At 37.8% G+C, this 15488-nt stretch overlaps 1 protein-coding gene across 1 annotated transcript; it reads right to left on the minus strand.

Annotated features, from left to right (window-relative positions):
- Positions 1-4883: 4883 nt before the first annotated feature.
- Positions 4884-13500, minus strand: LOC119478342 (high choriolytic enzyme 2-like). The gene is made up of 7 exons (XM_037753027.1): positions 13435-13500; positions 12766-12781; positions 10965-11099; positions 10709-10826; positions 8162-8340; positions 6172-6253; positions 4884-5117 (listed from the first exon to the last, which is right to left on the minus strand). The coding sequence occupies exons 1-7, from the start codon at positions 13498-13500 to the stop codon at positions 4985-4987; spliced, it is 729 nt and encodes a 242-aa protein (XP_037608955.1). The 3' UTR covers positions 4884-4984.
- Positions 13501-15488: the final 1988 nt, after the last annotated feature.

Consider the following 15488-nt stretch of genomic DNA (forward strand, 5'->3'; position numbering starts at 1 on the left):
CCTGGTCACCTGACTCCCACATCCACCTGCTCACCAGGTGCGCGTGTAGCCCCGATAAAACGTAGCAAAACATTTATTTAAACGTTAACCAACCCGGTCTCATGGGAAGGTCTGTAAATACCACAACCACCAATACCACCAGTTACGGACTATCCGCGCGTCGAGTACGCATTTTAGCATGTCATTTGTACGCCACGCAAACCTCCGCAGTTAGGTGTAGGCAATAAAACCACTTAGTTAGGGTAAGGGAAAAGTCATAAAGTCATAAAGGAATAGTCATAGTGGGGCTTAAAATAAGTAAGTAAACTAAGTCAAACACATACGGAAACAACGAAACGCAACTACGGAAGACACGCCACTAACGTCAATAAAAAAAAAGTGCCAACCGTCACATGACTACCGTCACTAACGTAACTTGCAAAACAAAACACCGGTTCCCTGCTAGCTAAGGATCCGTCTGTTGATCTCGCTGCCGAGTTGGTTTATTTAAACCACTTTGGTCTCACAGGAAGGCGTATAAATACCACAACATTAAACAGGACATTCCGCGTGTCATGAAAACGTATTTTAGCCTTTTTGCGTGTCATTTGTACGCCATGCAATAGTCCACAGTTACGTTCATGCAAGAAAATCACTAACTTAAGGTTCAGACAAGAAAACCACTTAGGGTAAGGGAAAACGTCATGGTTGGGCTTAAAATAAGTACCCTAAACTAAGTTAAACACATACGGAAACAACCAGAGAAAACACGTCACAAATGTCAATAAAAAACACGTGACAAATGCCAACGTAACATACAAAACAAAACAACGGTCTCGAACTCAGGTCTCCTGCTCAAAAGTCTGTTGTTTGTCGGACCCATCCACCTCCTCTCCCGCCTACCTCAAGTGGTCTTTCTCGCTTTTTATACTATGTCACTAACTCTTACCGTAGCATTTACATGCATTTTACATTGCAGTCAGTGCAGGATACATGGCGTACAATTGACACACGGAAATGAACAAAAGCATACTCATTACACGCTTAACGCCTAACGCGTTATTGTGGCATTAATAAACCTTTTTGTGGGAACGGGCTGACGGAAACAGTGGTGCGTTGAATACCGTGTTGTGTTACGCAAGCACACAGCCTTTTTAATACGGCAGGTTTATATACACGTCGCTGCTGATTGCCAACACCTCTTACACCCTCCAAAAGAGACGAAACCTTGATGATCATTGCACACTGTTTCGAGGAAACAAGTTGTTTAACCTGGAAACCGTAGCAAAACGTTGCACACCGTTGCACACTGTTTTCAGGTTGAACGTGCCCCAGTTCACATTCCCAAATCATCCCCACCTGCAGACTCACCTGCCTCTCATTAACTCATGAATCCTTCAGTGTATATAACCAGCTCACCAGATCTTTCCCTTTGCCAGTTCATCATGTTGTGCACTTCTCTTCCAGCCGTCTGTATCTGGTACCTGTGTTTTGACCTGTTTCACTGCCGTCTCATGTCTGATTGTAAGCCTGATCAAAGTCCTTTTTCTTCGAACTGTTCCGCTTTTGGGACCTCAATCCTATACACTGCTTCAACGGAACTGCATTGCTAGGTAGAAGCTTGTGCCCATGTTTACTTCCTGTCAGCTGATATTATTCACATACACTGCAACAGGAAATATGGTGCCTTCAAATGGGGTCGTGTTTACCATGTTCACGAGATGAGTCCATATGAACGCCACCCTCATGTCGTATTCACGACCTCGTAAGTGGAAAGTTTCTAAAAGCTCAGAGTTCACGACTTGTGACGTGTTTGTTGATGTTGTGAGAAATGGCGGAGGCCAGGGAAGTTAATTTTTTAGCGTATAATAAGTTAATATATTGTAATTTTGTTTTTCTTCGTAACGTTTTTTTGTCTGAGGAAAATGTTGATATTCCCAACTGCCTCATCTTTTTCCTCTGTCATTATGCCTTTGGATTTATTGCATTATGTTACCCGCTTGTTAGCTTGCTAAATTGTTAGCCTCTATGGCTTCTAGACGGCAACAGTAACGTGAGTATTGCCGTTCTCACGACTTTAACCACTTGAACCGCAAACATACCGCATACACAACTTCCCATGTTGTAAACACAAGTTCAGTTTCATTTGAAGGCGCCAATAAACTGGGAATGTTCAGGTTTACAACTGTGAAATGGTTAATTGCCTCGTACACACATCCGTGACACTCTCCTCTCTTTTCAGTACTGAGGCTTTTCTGCACCGGACCATGGTGGACCGTCCTGGGACCTCTCTCTCTCTCCCTTTGGCTGTCGGTGTCTCAATCCAGACTTCTCAGACCTTCCTCCTCAAAGATGACTCACCTCTTGTCTCGTCTCCCTCTGCATGAATGGTATCGGTGAGTTTTGCCTCTTGTGTAGTCTGTCCTCTTTCCATGTCTTCATGCAAAGGCTGGCCCACTCTAAAAGATTTTTCAAATCTTAACAGATGTTGAAAATGTGAGAGAGCCCAAACATAACAACATGAGTTAAATATAACAGTGTTGTTCCTATAGTGTGTGGAGAGCAACGACTTGACCAAAACAGCACACCACACACTAACAGATTCATTCATGAACAACAAGAGTCCGGACTAAAAAAAACAAAACAGAAATCTCGCAAAATTCTCTCGTGATCACGCGTTACTTTAGTGTAAACAAACATAGCGGGACGACGGGCAGGAAGAATTATAAATGTTAGTTTTTACTTCGTACTGAAAATTCATGAAGGATGGATGGATGAAGTCATGGAGACACGGTAAATAAACTTGTGTTGTTGCCACAAACCAACAAGTTGGTCCTCCATTTCTGAGCTTCATCTTACAACTACTTTATGCTTCCTGTTTAGCATTAGCTCATGCATTAGCCACGGCCGCCATGACGGCAGTGGTTGTCCTTCCTTCTTCAGGCAGCTTGGTTCACAGTTGGCTATCATTCTTTCCCACGTGACTGCGTCATCGGCCGTCCTCAGGATCCCCCACACACAACAGGAGATCCGATCGTAAATAATGAACATGTTCAACATTTACCATTTCAAATCTGTGCGGCCAGGATGGACTTCTGAGCTGATTGGGGGATGTAAAAAACACTCTTAACATACCTCACACCACAGGTACGTCTTGAGAGATAATCTTTAGAACCATCAAAAAATCAGGGCTTTGCTGAATATTGTCAGGAGGGGAGAACTGGGCCCAAAATCGGCTTAATTCTCGTGTAGTGTGTACCTGGCGTTGGAGAGGAGGTTGTGTGGCTCAGGTCTTACCAGTTTTGCTGTCTTGGATGCAAAAGCGTTCTTTTCAAGTAACATATCCAAACCGTTTTTTAAATATCTGACATGGCTTTCTGGATGACAGTGTTGTTGGGTCGGTCCACGACTTTGGTCCAGATTGAAATATCTCAACAACTATTGGATGGATTGCCATAAAATTTTGTAAGAATTATAGAGTTACCACATAAAGATCAAGATAATGATGACTTTAACAATCATAATAGTGTGTTTTCTTACTTCGTCGACTAGTCTAAGTTTAAACTTTCGTTTCAACGTCAGGGTAATTGGTCATTAGGAGCATCCCTCCTAATTACTACCAGTTACTTTTCAGATTAAGATTTTTGAAGTGCCTAGTTGGGGCCCATTGTCATGTCTCATATGTCCATGAATTGTCATAACAATTCCCCTCTAAACATCTCAGTTGGTTTAATTTAAATTTAAACTGTTTGAGGCTCAAAGAGGTGAAATTATTTCACAATTGCATGTTTTTTCTTGCATCTCCTATTAATCATATCATTATCTGTTGACCTTTGGAGGGGCTCGAGTCCGACCCGTAGGCTGGGACTTAATGGACTAAAACCACCAAACTATATACTGTACATCCTGTAAAGTCTGTAGACGGTCATGGACCTGAACAGTACATCCATCTACAGTAAAACAAAGAACTGATGTGTGATGTTACACTGAAGAGCTGAAGAGACCAAATGATCCAAACTGTACACTCCCGTAAAAAACATGGAGGGGTGCTGCCTCCTTTTGGTGGAAAAATAAAATGGCATACTTTTACTACACTTCATGAATACAGGACTTTTACTTGCAATGGAGTATTTTTACAGCAGTGTGTTACAATTTTTACTTAAGTAAAAAATCAAAATGCTTCTCCTACTGATAGTTCATATGAAAGATAGATAGATAGATGGATGAGTCATAGATCATCGTCTCTTGGCTCTGTGAGCCAGCTCAGTAAAACCTTTACCAAATCATAAAGTTTATTGATTTTAAAACCAATGAAAAAGTGAGTGAATGATTGAAATCCAATTACAAATTGTTAAAAAACATAAAGTAAGAACAAAGTAATCTCCCCATTAATTCCCTGGTTAGGAAACAAACTATCAGATTCTGATTAATATCTCATATCAATATTTACTTTCCTTGTTATTATGGTACATGGTAACCCAGTCAGTGTAGTGGGATGTGTTCACTGTGTTTTAGGAGGAAACACTTCATTTTACAGGTCCGTACATTTCATGGTAATTAGGTGATATTTAGCAAGTAACCTATTTGAAATGTATTTGAAAATACTGCCAATTTACCCCAACATTTACCTTAAAATTACTTTATTATAAACATGATTTAATAATTATTTGCTAAAATAGCATATAATGGTTAAAATAGGGCCCTTAGGTTTGAGAAGCAGCTGCTCTTCATCGGAGGTGGAAAACTAATAGAAGACACTTCTGATCAGGCACAAATCTCACCATTGTGTGACTTATCGTCTACACAGATGTAACCTGGTAGCTAATGTCATGATTCAGGGAGTTTTTTAAAAGAAATTTCAAATAAGTTATTTGCTAATTATTATCTATTTATCAGCAGACATGGAAATAAAGCATATCAATTAACTTTAATTTAAACAATTAAATTTGCAGGCCTGTAAAATGAAGTGTTACCTTTTAGTTTTACAGAATATAGTGTTAATTCTTCACTCACTGCATCCGTAAAGCTTGTTGACGCGAAGGATGTCAGTTTGGCTCATCTCTTTGGCTTTTCCAAGGACTTGGTCAGGGTTGCGCTTAGCGACGATGGTTGGCTGCCCGTTTTTGGAGAAGGCGTACCTTGAGGAGCACACAAACACAAGATTGTTGTTATATAGTTTATATACTTGCTCCAAACCCACAATTGATTTTGTAAACAGTGCTGCAGGAATGAGTTCTAAAACCTAGAAATGAGTTAGCATTTTAACACTTCCTGTTCCCTCGTCTGGAAGTCAGTGAGTTTTTTGAATGGGTTCTTTAGTTAGATGACTGTAATAAGCTTAAGAGATTTTAACGTTTTGTTCTACGATATATAAAATCCGTCAGTAAATATCCCACTCATGAATTTTGAAGCTTCTATGTGTCTTAAAAAAGGCGGTTGCTAACAGGTGGCTAAATGAGACTACTACGCTGACGTTAGCTTTTTTACTTCTGGCAATTGCTTCAAAAATTATAAAAGTGGTGTTCATTTGTGAAGATTATCTTGCTGAACAAAACGTGTAAGTATCATAAACGTGTGTTTGCTATAGAGTTTATTTTCTGCAAAAATTAAAAACGCAAGGTACCGCATTTAGCATAAAAATATGCTCAAATCATAACATGGCAACCTGCAGCCCAACAGGCAACAACAGCTGTCAGTGTGTCAGTGTGCTGACTTCACTATGACTTGCCCCCAACCTGCATGTGATTATCATAAAGTGAGCATGTCTGTAAAGGGGAGACTCGTGGGTACCCATAGAACCCATTTTCTGTACATTCACATATCTGGAGGTCAGAGGACAAGGAACCCCTTTGAAAATGGCCATGACAGTTTTTTCCTCTCCAAAACTTTGCTTAAATTTGGAGCGTTATGGATCCATTAGGTTTTCTAGTTTCATTTGATACCATTAACTTCCCTCTAGCTTTAAAACTGAGCCCACTACAACCTAAAAATACCAAGTTGCATTAATGCGTTACAGAAATTAGTGTTGTTAAAACAAATTTGCATTAATACGTTATTATCGCGTTACCTTTGACAGCCTTAGTATTATTATAGGTTAAGCTACACAGAGTATTAGTTAGCATTAGCTCCACCTTTACCAGCTGCAACATTAACATGCACACATTAATGTTAATGCATCACTAACACACTTACTTGCTGTAGTGCATGATAGAGTTGAAGTCGTAACCAGTACCCAAGTTGTTAGTGTTTTTCTTCTGGAAGTTTCTTTCAGCTCCTGTACAGAGGGAGAGTTTTCTTCTTCAGTAACAGTGCAACTTTCTGCAACCTTCTGCAGTCTGGTGCATGCAATCAGGAGTTTACATACTAGTTAATATCTTGGCTGACCTGATGGCAAACCATCTTCCTTTCTGCAGTTATATGTAGATATAAGTCTGGCTTCTATTTGGTTATTAGATAACCTCAAAGGTTGTGTACTGACATTATTGGCTTTTGCTTACATTGAATAGGATTGAAATTTAAGTTCTGTGATCAGGAGAGCAAAACAAGCGCGAATACAAGAAATTTAGTAGTCGATACCAATACAAGTGAAATACCAATATTCCCGACTCAGGACTGTGCTGCTTACCGGCTGATAACAGCTACGTTAGTAGCTCTCCCCCATTTCAACACAAATTTGTTGTTCCCGATGTCGCATTATCGGGGAATAAAAAGGGTGCGTCTCCTGGACGCGTCGATAGTGAGTTTACTGGATCCCAAACACATTTTATATCATCTCCAGAACGCCGTTATTCTCGAGCCCTGACGGTACCTACGGTACTGTAGTAAAATGAGTACCGTCACGTTTTCAGAATTTTGCCATCGACTTGGTACCGAAGTATCAGTTCTTATTAATATACAGTGTTGTGAATTTATATATTATAAATCTATTATAAATAAATGGTTTGTCCAATTCTTTTTTTTATGATTAAATACATGCACAACGCCTACGCCTACGATGTGTCCTCCTGTTGGCTGAAAATGCACCGGTATGTTTACGTATTGTATTGTTTTATTCTGTTATCTACGTATGTTTGAATAGTGCTCGTGGCTCTGCCCCTTCCGCTACGTAGCCAAGATGGAGGCAGTTGAGTGTGGAAAGTGTCCAGCATTCCACACTCAACGATCTGACCGTTTTGAGTACAACATCCGGGTACTTTGAGTGCACTGCATTTGCCGTACAACCCAATTGGAACGCACTATGCACTCAAAATAATGAGTATGTAGTACAGAAGTATGCGGATTGGAACACACCCTAAGATGGTAAACATGACCCAATTAGCATCGTCATTGTGAGCATGTTAGCCTAACACAGAGCTGCTAGCATGGCAGTAGACTTTGTTATTCTGTTATAGAGAGGCGAAGTCCCGCCCCTTCCGATGGACCACCATGGGACCTTATTTTTGAAAAAAACATGATCGGTAGTCAACGGAGAGAGATAAATATTTTTTTTGTAACCTGTTTGAATTGCACCATGAATCACACATATGATGTTTGTGATTTTAAAAGATAATTTTGCAAGTAAAGAAAGTCTCAGTTTGTTGTAAAACTGCTGAAGTATCAGACTGTGAAAATACGTAATTAGAAAGACGACACACCCAAAAGTGTCGTAATGACTTCTCTCTCTCTCTGAAGCTACGATGCCTGTGTGTTTCCTATTGGTATGAACTCACACCAGCGACGGGTCTGACTCGTTCTTTCTCTTCCCGGGTGATAAAAAGACCAGGAGTCACTGAATAAAACACATCAGGTCAGATAATGTTTCATTTGTGCGTGAATTGAGCTAAGTTAGCTAGCTAGCTAGTGTTGGTGACGTATATTGTGCGAGACGAGAGCTGTAGATCACTTAGCGGTTTCATGCAAAACTAGATGATATTACAACAAACTGCAACTTTCTGAAATTGACAAACATCATTTGTGTGATTCATGGCGCAATCCAAACAGGATCAAAAATGATTTGTCTCTCGTCATTGACCACCGTACATATTTTTTCTGAAATAAGGTCCCATGGTGGTCCACCTGACCGCCTCTCTATTGGTGACTCTTCAGTCAATAAGCTATAAACTCACCCCTCCATTGTTCTCATCTCATTGTGCAACACATGAAACCAGGACTGTGAAATAAAGGTTCTCGTGGAATAGCTGACCTGGCCTGATGTTCTGGGTGAGGATGGAGATGTATCGGTCTCTGTCGGAGCGGACTTGCTCGTGGTGGAAGCCCAGAGCGTGGAGAGCTTCGTGCTGCACCGTGTCCTTGTACACGCAACTACCTTGCTCCAGGGAGATGAGCTGTCTACCCCCCGTATGGCCCAGGGAGGACCAACACCTGTCACACACACAGTGGAATCCCAGTAAAAAAAACAGGTATTGTTTTAAAAATATTCTAAATATAGCGTACACTCAAACGGATATTGCTTTTTTTTTTTTTTTAAGTTAGTTTAGGTGGCTAAAATATTTTTTTCTGCCGTCCCTGTCCACATCACTGTATTGCTTTGCTCTGCTGTCGGTGCTCCTGTCTGTTTCTCCAAACTGGTGGCACAACGCCGGTCATCCACTGTAGGTAATACACCTACAACACCCGAACTATCCCTTTAAGGTTAGGATAGCTCATCAAGCAGAGAGTCTTGCAAGAATTTTTTGCACATTTTTGCAACTCGTGGTTTACCTTCCAGACACGACCCTTTCTCGTTAACTAGCCAAAGTGTTTATGAGGCATACCGCACACACATGTCACTCACAAAAGCAGAATATAAACCAGTGTGTAGTGGTGGAAAATTACTCAAGTACTGTACTTAAATAAAAGGTACTTTTTTGCTTTACCTGAGTATATGATTTTTATGTTAATTTATACTTATAGTTCAATACATTTCAGAGGGAAATATAAATATTGGGTATTTCTGCAACTACCGGAATTTTGTAAGTCCTAGCGATGAAATTTTGGATGTATGTTAAAGTTTTCAGTGCAATGATTGATAAATATATACACGGTATTATTACCCATCTTGACATAAAAAATAAATAGTGTGATTTAAGAAAATGTATGCATTATTTTACGGTTAAATGCCACTTTTCTTCATGTCCCTCAACTGTGATTCTCAATGTTGAGATACGTAAAATGAGCTAATTCAATTATAATATGATATTATTTAAAATGGAATTATTTTATATACATATTACTTTACACCGTATTCAAATTATATATTTGTTTACAAATCATTTATAGGATTTAAATGTTCCACACTTCTGAGTCCTTACCGCGACACTGAACAAATGCCACAGTAAAAGTTTAAACAAATCTAGTTTCTATGGAAACAGAAGTTAGCAGGTGAGCACATGGATGACAGGTTCGGCCGCCCACATAGGTGACCCTCAGGATCAAGAAAAAACAAGGTGAAGATCACCTTTTCTTCTCAAGTATTTGTTATGTGTCCTTTCCATACAGCTTGGTAATTGTGTATTTTGAACTACATTTAAAAAATAACTTAATATTACTGTTGAATTCATATACAGTATATTAGATGCTAAGAGTCAAAGCTAACGTAGCACACCTTTCTAGCTGCCATTTATCTGCAATATCAGAAAAAAAAATATTTCCGCAACAGCTTTAGGCATCATAAAAACACCAACATATTTTATATTTTTTGTGTATTAAGACTGACATCTATAGTTACTTCATCTATAGTTAGTCTTACTGAGAAAATCATGAAATCCCCCATTTTTAGAAAATGTTTTTATATTGATATTTATAATGATGCACAAAGCTGTATGAAAATGAACATAAATGTCTTAAAATATTATAGAATTAAAAAAAGGAAAATGTATAAAATTACGGATATCTAGAACTAGAGTTTTGCCTCGTCAAAATAGAATGCAGATATCTCTACAAATATCCTGTAGCTATTAAATGTTGAAATGGCTTGCCATAGTGAATCACGAGAGTCGCTAGTCAGTGAAGTTAATCCCTAACTAAGTGGTTGTGTTAGCTATACCTAACTTCCTGTGAAAACGGAAGTTTATTTTGAAAGGACACTATGCATGTAATGAGCGTATATTGACACGCCGTCCCTGGTCCATCTAAAAGTAACGCAAGAGGGGTACCCCGTGTGTCGGCCTCCGATGCCGAGGGGCGCTGACCAAGCGGCGGTATTTGATGAGTGAGAATGTGTTGACTGCAAAGCACTTTTACTTGTAATACTTTACATTTTGCTGATAAATGCAGGATGAGGTCTGAATGCAGTATTTTTTACTTGTAATGGGAGTACTTTCACGTTGTTGTGCTGCAACTTTTACTTAACGGATCAGAGAACTTTTTTCAACACTGACAGAATGCAAGATGACGACCAAACACAAGCAATCAGAAAATGGGTGCAGAAAGTAACACATGTAATCACAGATTAATGAGATCTACTTCTCATTAAATCCTGTGTGTGTGTGTGTGTTTGTGTGTGTTTGTGTGTGCGTACTCCTTTTCATGACAAATGAGGACAATTCTATGATAACACACCTTCAATATACCTTAGACAACATCTCAACAGATGGATGTATTTGTAGAAGCATGGCTCGGAAACACTTTGATTCCCAGGTCTCTAGGACCTTGGGAAAAGCACGGCCCCATTTGTCACGTCTTTTTCAAAAGTCTTGATATTGTCTATAAACCTGTATGTGTGTGTGTGTGTGTTGGTGTATGTTCCTACCCAGATCCAGGGAAGAAGTCGAGGTAATCCCATTGCCAGGTCTTCATGACAAAGGTAACGCAGGTGTCAGTCATGAAGCTGTTCAGGGCATTGACGATGATGATTGTCTCGTCTCTGGCTACAGAGACAAAGAACAGGCTGCTGAGAAGTGTTCTCCTTAAACAGGCCTTCCTTCCACCTTAGTAACTCACATACCAAACAAAGCTGACGTTGACTAAACAGGTTTTTAGGAGGCAAAAAGGTCACTGCAACTTACTGTAACTGGAGGAGATGACATAGGGCACATAGACCTTGCCGTCTCCAGACCTGGGCCACCTGCAGGTTCTACCCCGGCAGCGTAATGCATTCCTCTGCCTATTTGGCATAATGTCGCCGTCCTGTAGTATTGTTGCTACAAATAAACAGAAACTTATATGAATATTCACACCAGGAATCTGGCGTTTAACATGTTTGATGGACATCGACCAATGAGCTAAGGCTTTTTTTTCCATTATTGATTAACCCTATGACACCCATAATAGACCTATTCTAGTCTTTTTTAGGGTGTACAGGGGGTCTTTTGGGGGAGATAGCAGGTCAACAGTAGATGTCACATAGAAGTGGTGTACATTAGTAACTCACATACCAAACAAAGCTGATTTTGACTAGACTGTTTCTTTAGGAGGCAAAAAGGTCACTGCAACTTACTGTAACTGGAGGAGATGAGATAGGGCACATATACCCTGCCGTTTCTAGACTTGGGCCACCTGCAGCCTTTAAACGAGCAGAGTGATGCATTCCTCCGCGTATTTGGCATAATGTCGCCGTCCCGTAGGATTGTTGCTACAAATAAACAAACACTTATATGAATATTCACACCAGGAATCTGGAGTTTTACATGTTTGATGGACATCGACCAATGAGCAAAGGCTTTTTTTTCCATTATTGATTAACCCTATGACACCCATAATATTCTTGTCTTTTTTAGGGGGGGTTTAGGGGGAGATAGCAGGAGATGCAGCTCAGCACTGTGTGTCAAATTGTTCTAGTCATAAATCAGAAATAAAATTTGATTAATAAATTAAAATAATTATAAAAGTGTATAAGGGTTTACAAAATTATCATAAAAGTATATGATGACCATCCCCATGCTCAAATATGTCTCATAAGTTGTTGCAGCAATTTATGGGTTGATACCATTTGTTACACAGATTTTGTGCTAAATTTAACCATTTTTTTTACCACTTGAGAAGTGATAAAAAATGACCAATGATCCCTCCAAAATAGCATATTAAGACAGCAAGACCTTGAAGAACACCATAGAAAAAGCCATGCTGTGATTTGGTTTCAAAAGCTTTTGTCATTTTGAGATTTCTGCAAGAAATGCATGTTAAGGCGATTGGATGGCGAGAACTTGTTTTGTGTAAACTGCTCAGAAACCCCCTTATTGTCAATCTAGCTATGAAAGCCATCCATCCTCTGAATGCTCTAGCTCTCTTGTTTGTGGCTGTAAAGTTTCATGAGGCTGTGATTATCCTAGAGGTCACCACAGGTCATTTTATAGAGTCAGGTCAAGTTTGAAAAAAATGGTCTCACTACAATGAAATGGCTATTTTAGGGACTAACATCATCACACAAGAATACAGCTGGGCTCATTGGCTCCACAAGAGTCTCAGCTTTACTGTGATACCCAATTTATGTAATTCAAGACTGTTTAGGGACCCCAGTATGCAGAAATATTCAAACACACCATTTTAAAATAGAAAATAGCAGATTTATGCTGCATTCATAAAACTGCATGTGATTATCATAAAGTTGGCATGTCTGTGTTTTCGCCATCATGTATTTATAAATTATATAAAACTTCTGTCTTACTTAAGTTTTGGTTCGCTCTCTCGATGCCTTCAATAGTTGATTCACTTTCCAGCTCTTCTGAAAGAAAACCAGATGATACCAGAAACTATTAGCAGCAGTTTAGCTTGTAAATTACTCACATGTCAGATGTGAATCGAGAGGAAAGAGAAAAGAAATACATTTTAATTTCAATATTTGAGAGAATTCTCCATTTTTCAACTCACCTGTTTCGATTGCACTCTGCAAAACAAAAGCACAACAATGCACAATTTAAAACCATGTTTTCTAGCGATAGTTCTGTTTCTGTCAAGTGAAAACCAGAATAAAAATGTCCTTTGTTTTTAAAAAATTCCATTCATGTAAATTAAAGAATGCTCTTTTATGGATTTTGACAATCCTCCAACATCTTAAAGGCTCATAAAATGATTTTAAAAAACAATTGAACTATCTCAAAAATGCATCAAGCTCAAAACAAAATTATTTTTTTCTATTTTAGTTCATTAAAAGAGAAAAAAATAAATTTTGTTATGAGCTAAAAGAGATGTTGAGAATTTTTTTTACCCCAGATTTTGATAATTCTCCACCATCTTAAAGGCTCATAAATTATTTTAAAAAACAACCGAACTATCTCAAAAATGCATCAAACTCATAACAAAATTTCCTTTTTCTCTTTTAGTTCATTAAAATTAAAGATTTTAAGGATTTTTTTATCACAGATTTTGACAATTGTCCACCATCTTAAAAGCTAATAAAATGATTTAAAAAAACAACTGATCTATCTAAAAAACGCATGAAGCTCATAACAAAATTTCCTTTTTCTCCTTTAGTTAATTAAAATTAGAGATTTTTAGGGTTTTTGTCTTTAATCCCAGTGTTAAAAGAGTCAGACTTACCCAAGGAGCGGCCGTCACCGAGAGGAAGAGGAGGAAAAGGCAAACTGGAGTCATGACGGTGGTCATCTTGAGTTCAATCTGTAAATAAAGTCAAAATGTGAACAGTGTTTTTTCAGTTAAATACAATAAGTTAAGAACAAAAAGAATAAGAAGGAGATGAGAGGAGTTTACCTGTTGCACCTGTTGAGTCTGATGCTCGATGCTGCAGGTGCTCAGCCCATCCCTCTTTGTAGGCAACTCTCAGAGGGTGCGTCTGAGGATTCATCATTATCTGTTGCACCCAGCTGTCACTCAAATACTTCATGTTCAAATATATGAATATTATATATACGTTATAATTGATTAAGTTATTTAACAGTTTTATTGTGGCACAAATTACAACTTTTTATATTCTATATTATAAATATTTGTTTATTTTTATGAAATGGAAAGAAATTGTTTGTAAAACAAAATCTATAAATATTACATACATATTTGTAACACTTTATTAATGGTTAATAACTGGATTGTAAACCGTCCATAAACATTATTTGGATTAATATTATAAAGTTGAAAATCATGATTATAATACATTGTTAAATGGTTAATAAATACTTTGTAAAGCATCTATAAACATTGGTTTCTTGTCCATTTATCTATGTAATGTTTATAGATAGTTTTACAAATGATTTATTAAAGGTTTGCATATCATTTGGTAAATATTTACAAATACTTAATATAGAATATAAAATGTTATAATGTGTACAACAATAAATTAATAATAAATGCTTTACTACTGAAATCAGAGTGTAATTATCACAAACAATGATAGAATAACAGAAATGATAGCATTATTAATAATTAGTAAACATTATTAATTATCATTTCATTGTTTGTTAATAGTAAAATAACTATTATCTAAGTTTAATTAACATTTTTTAACCATATATAAACAAACTCACTGTTTGGTAGTAGCTATAATCAATAACAGAACATCATAGTTTATAAGCTCATCATATGTTTTGTATTTCAAATCTTAATTTGTAAAGTACCAGCTATATAGCTGCCAGATGAGTGTGTTTGGAGCAAAAAATACAATATTTTGCTCTTTGCAATGTAGTTGAGTAGATGTATAAAGTAGCATTACATGAAAATACATCGAGCAACCCTTGTGTAGGTTAAGTTAGTTGCACTCCACCACTGATGATATCAGATATAACCATAAAAAAGAAAGGAAAATAAGAGTAAATGCAAGAAAAACAAAATCAACAATGAGCCCTCAGGCCTGTTGTGTCAAAAACTGTTCATGACATCGAGAAGCAGTGGAATGTATTTAGAAAAGTGTTTCTGTAAAACTCAACATGTTTCTGGGTGGTAAAACTTCTTCTCAGGGATGAGGCTATTTTTACCCAAAGTACAGATGTTATGTAACTTCTTTTCTCCGCAGGTCAGAGCACAACAACCTTCATCAGTCAACACTCAGTAAGTAGATCGTCTTAGATGGGAGAATGCATGTGAATGGATGAGTCATTGTCAAGTGACAAACTAACAAATGGCTTATTGATCACTTTGAGAAAGAAGGGGTTGGTAAACATATATTACTTCATGAAGCTTTCCTTAAAAGTGACTAGAATAAGTTAAATCTTTATTGATCCCCAGAAGGGAAATTCAGGTGTTTCAGCAGCACAAAGACAGATATAAGCACAGATAAATAGATAAAATAGGGCTGTCAAAGTTAATAATTTGTAAACGCATTAACACAACTTGAGATTTTTACGTTGTAGTCAGTTTTAAAGATAGTGAAGATACTGGTATCATATTAAAGTAGAAAGCCTCCTGAAGGAGGTTAAATAACGAACTTCCGATTCGATGATTCCGATGATTTCCAATAATAAATATATACATACATTTGCATAAAGCAGCATATTTTTCCACTCCATGTGATTAATCGCAATTTTTACAACAGTTTGTTTAAGTGGGATGTAGGTTAGCATACAATAGATTTATCTGCGATTGACTTTTTGGCAAATAAAAGAAATATGCAATATATTTGCACATCATCACTGTGCAAGCAG

The sequence above is a fragment of the Sebastes umbrosus genome, chromosome 2 (genome assembly GCF_015220745.1).
Source record: "Sebastes umbrosus isolate fSebUmb1 chromosome 2, fSebUmb1.pri, whole genome shotgun sequence".
NCBI lineage: Eukaryota > Metazoa > Chordata > Actinopteri > Perciformes > Sebastidae > Sebastes > Sebastes umbrosus.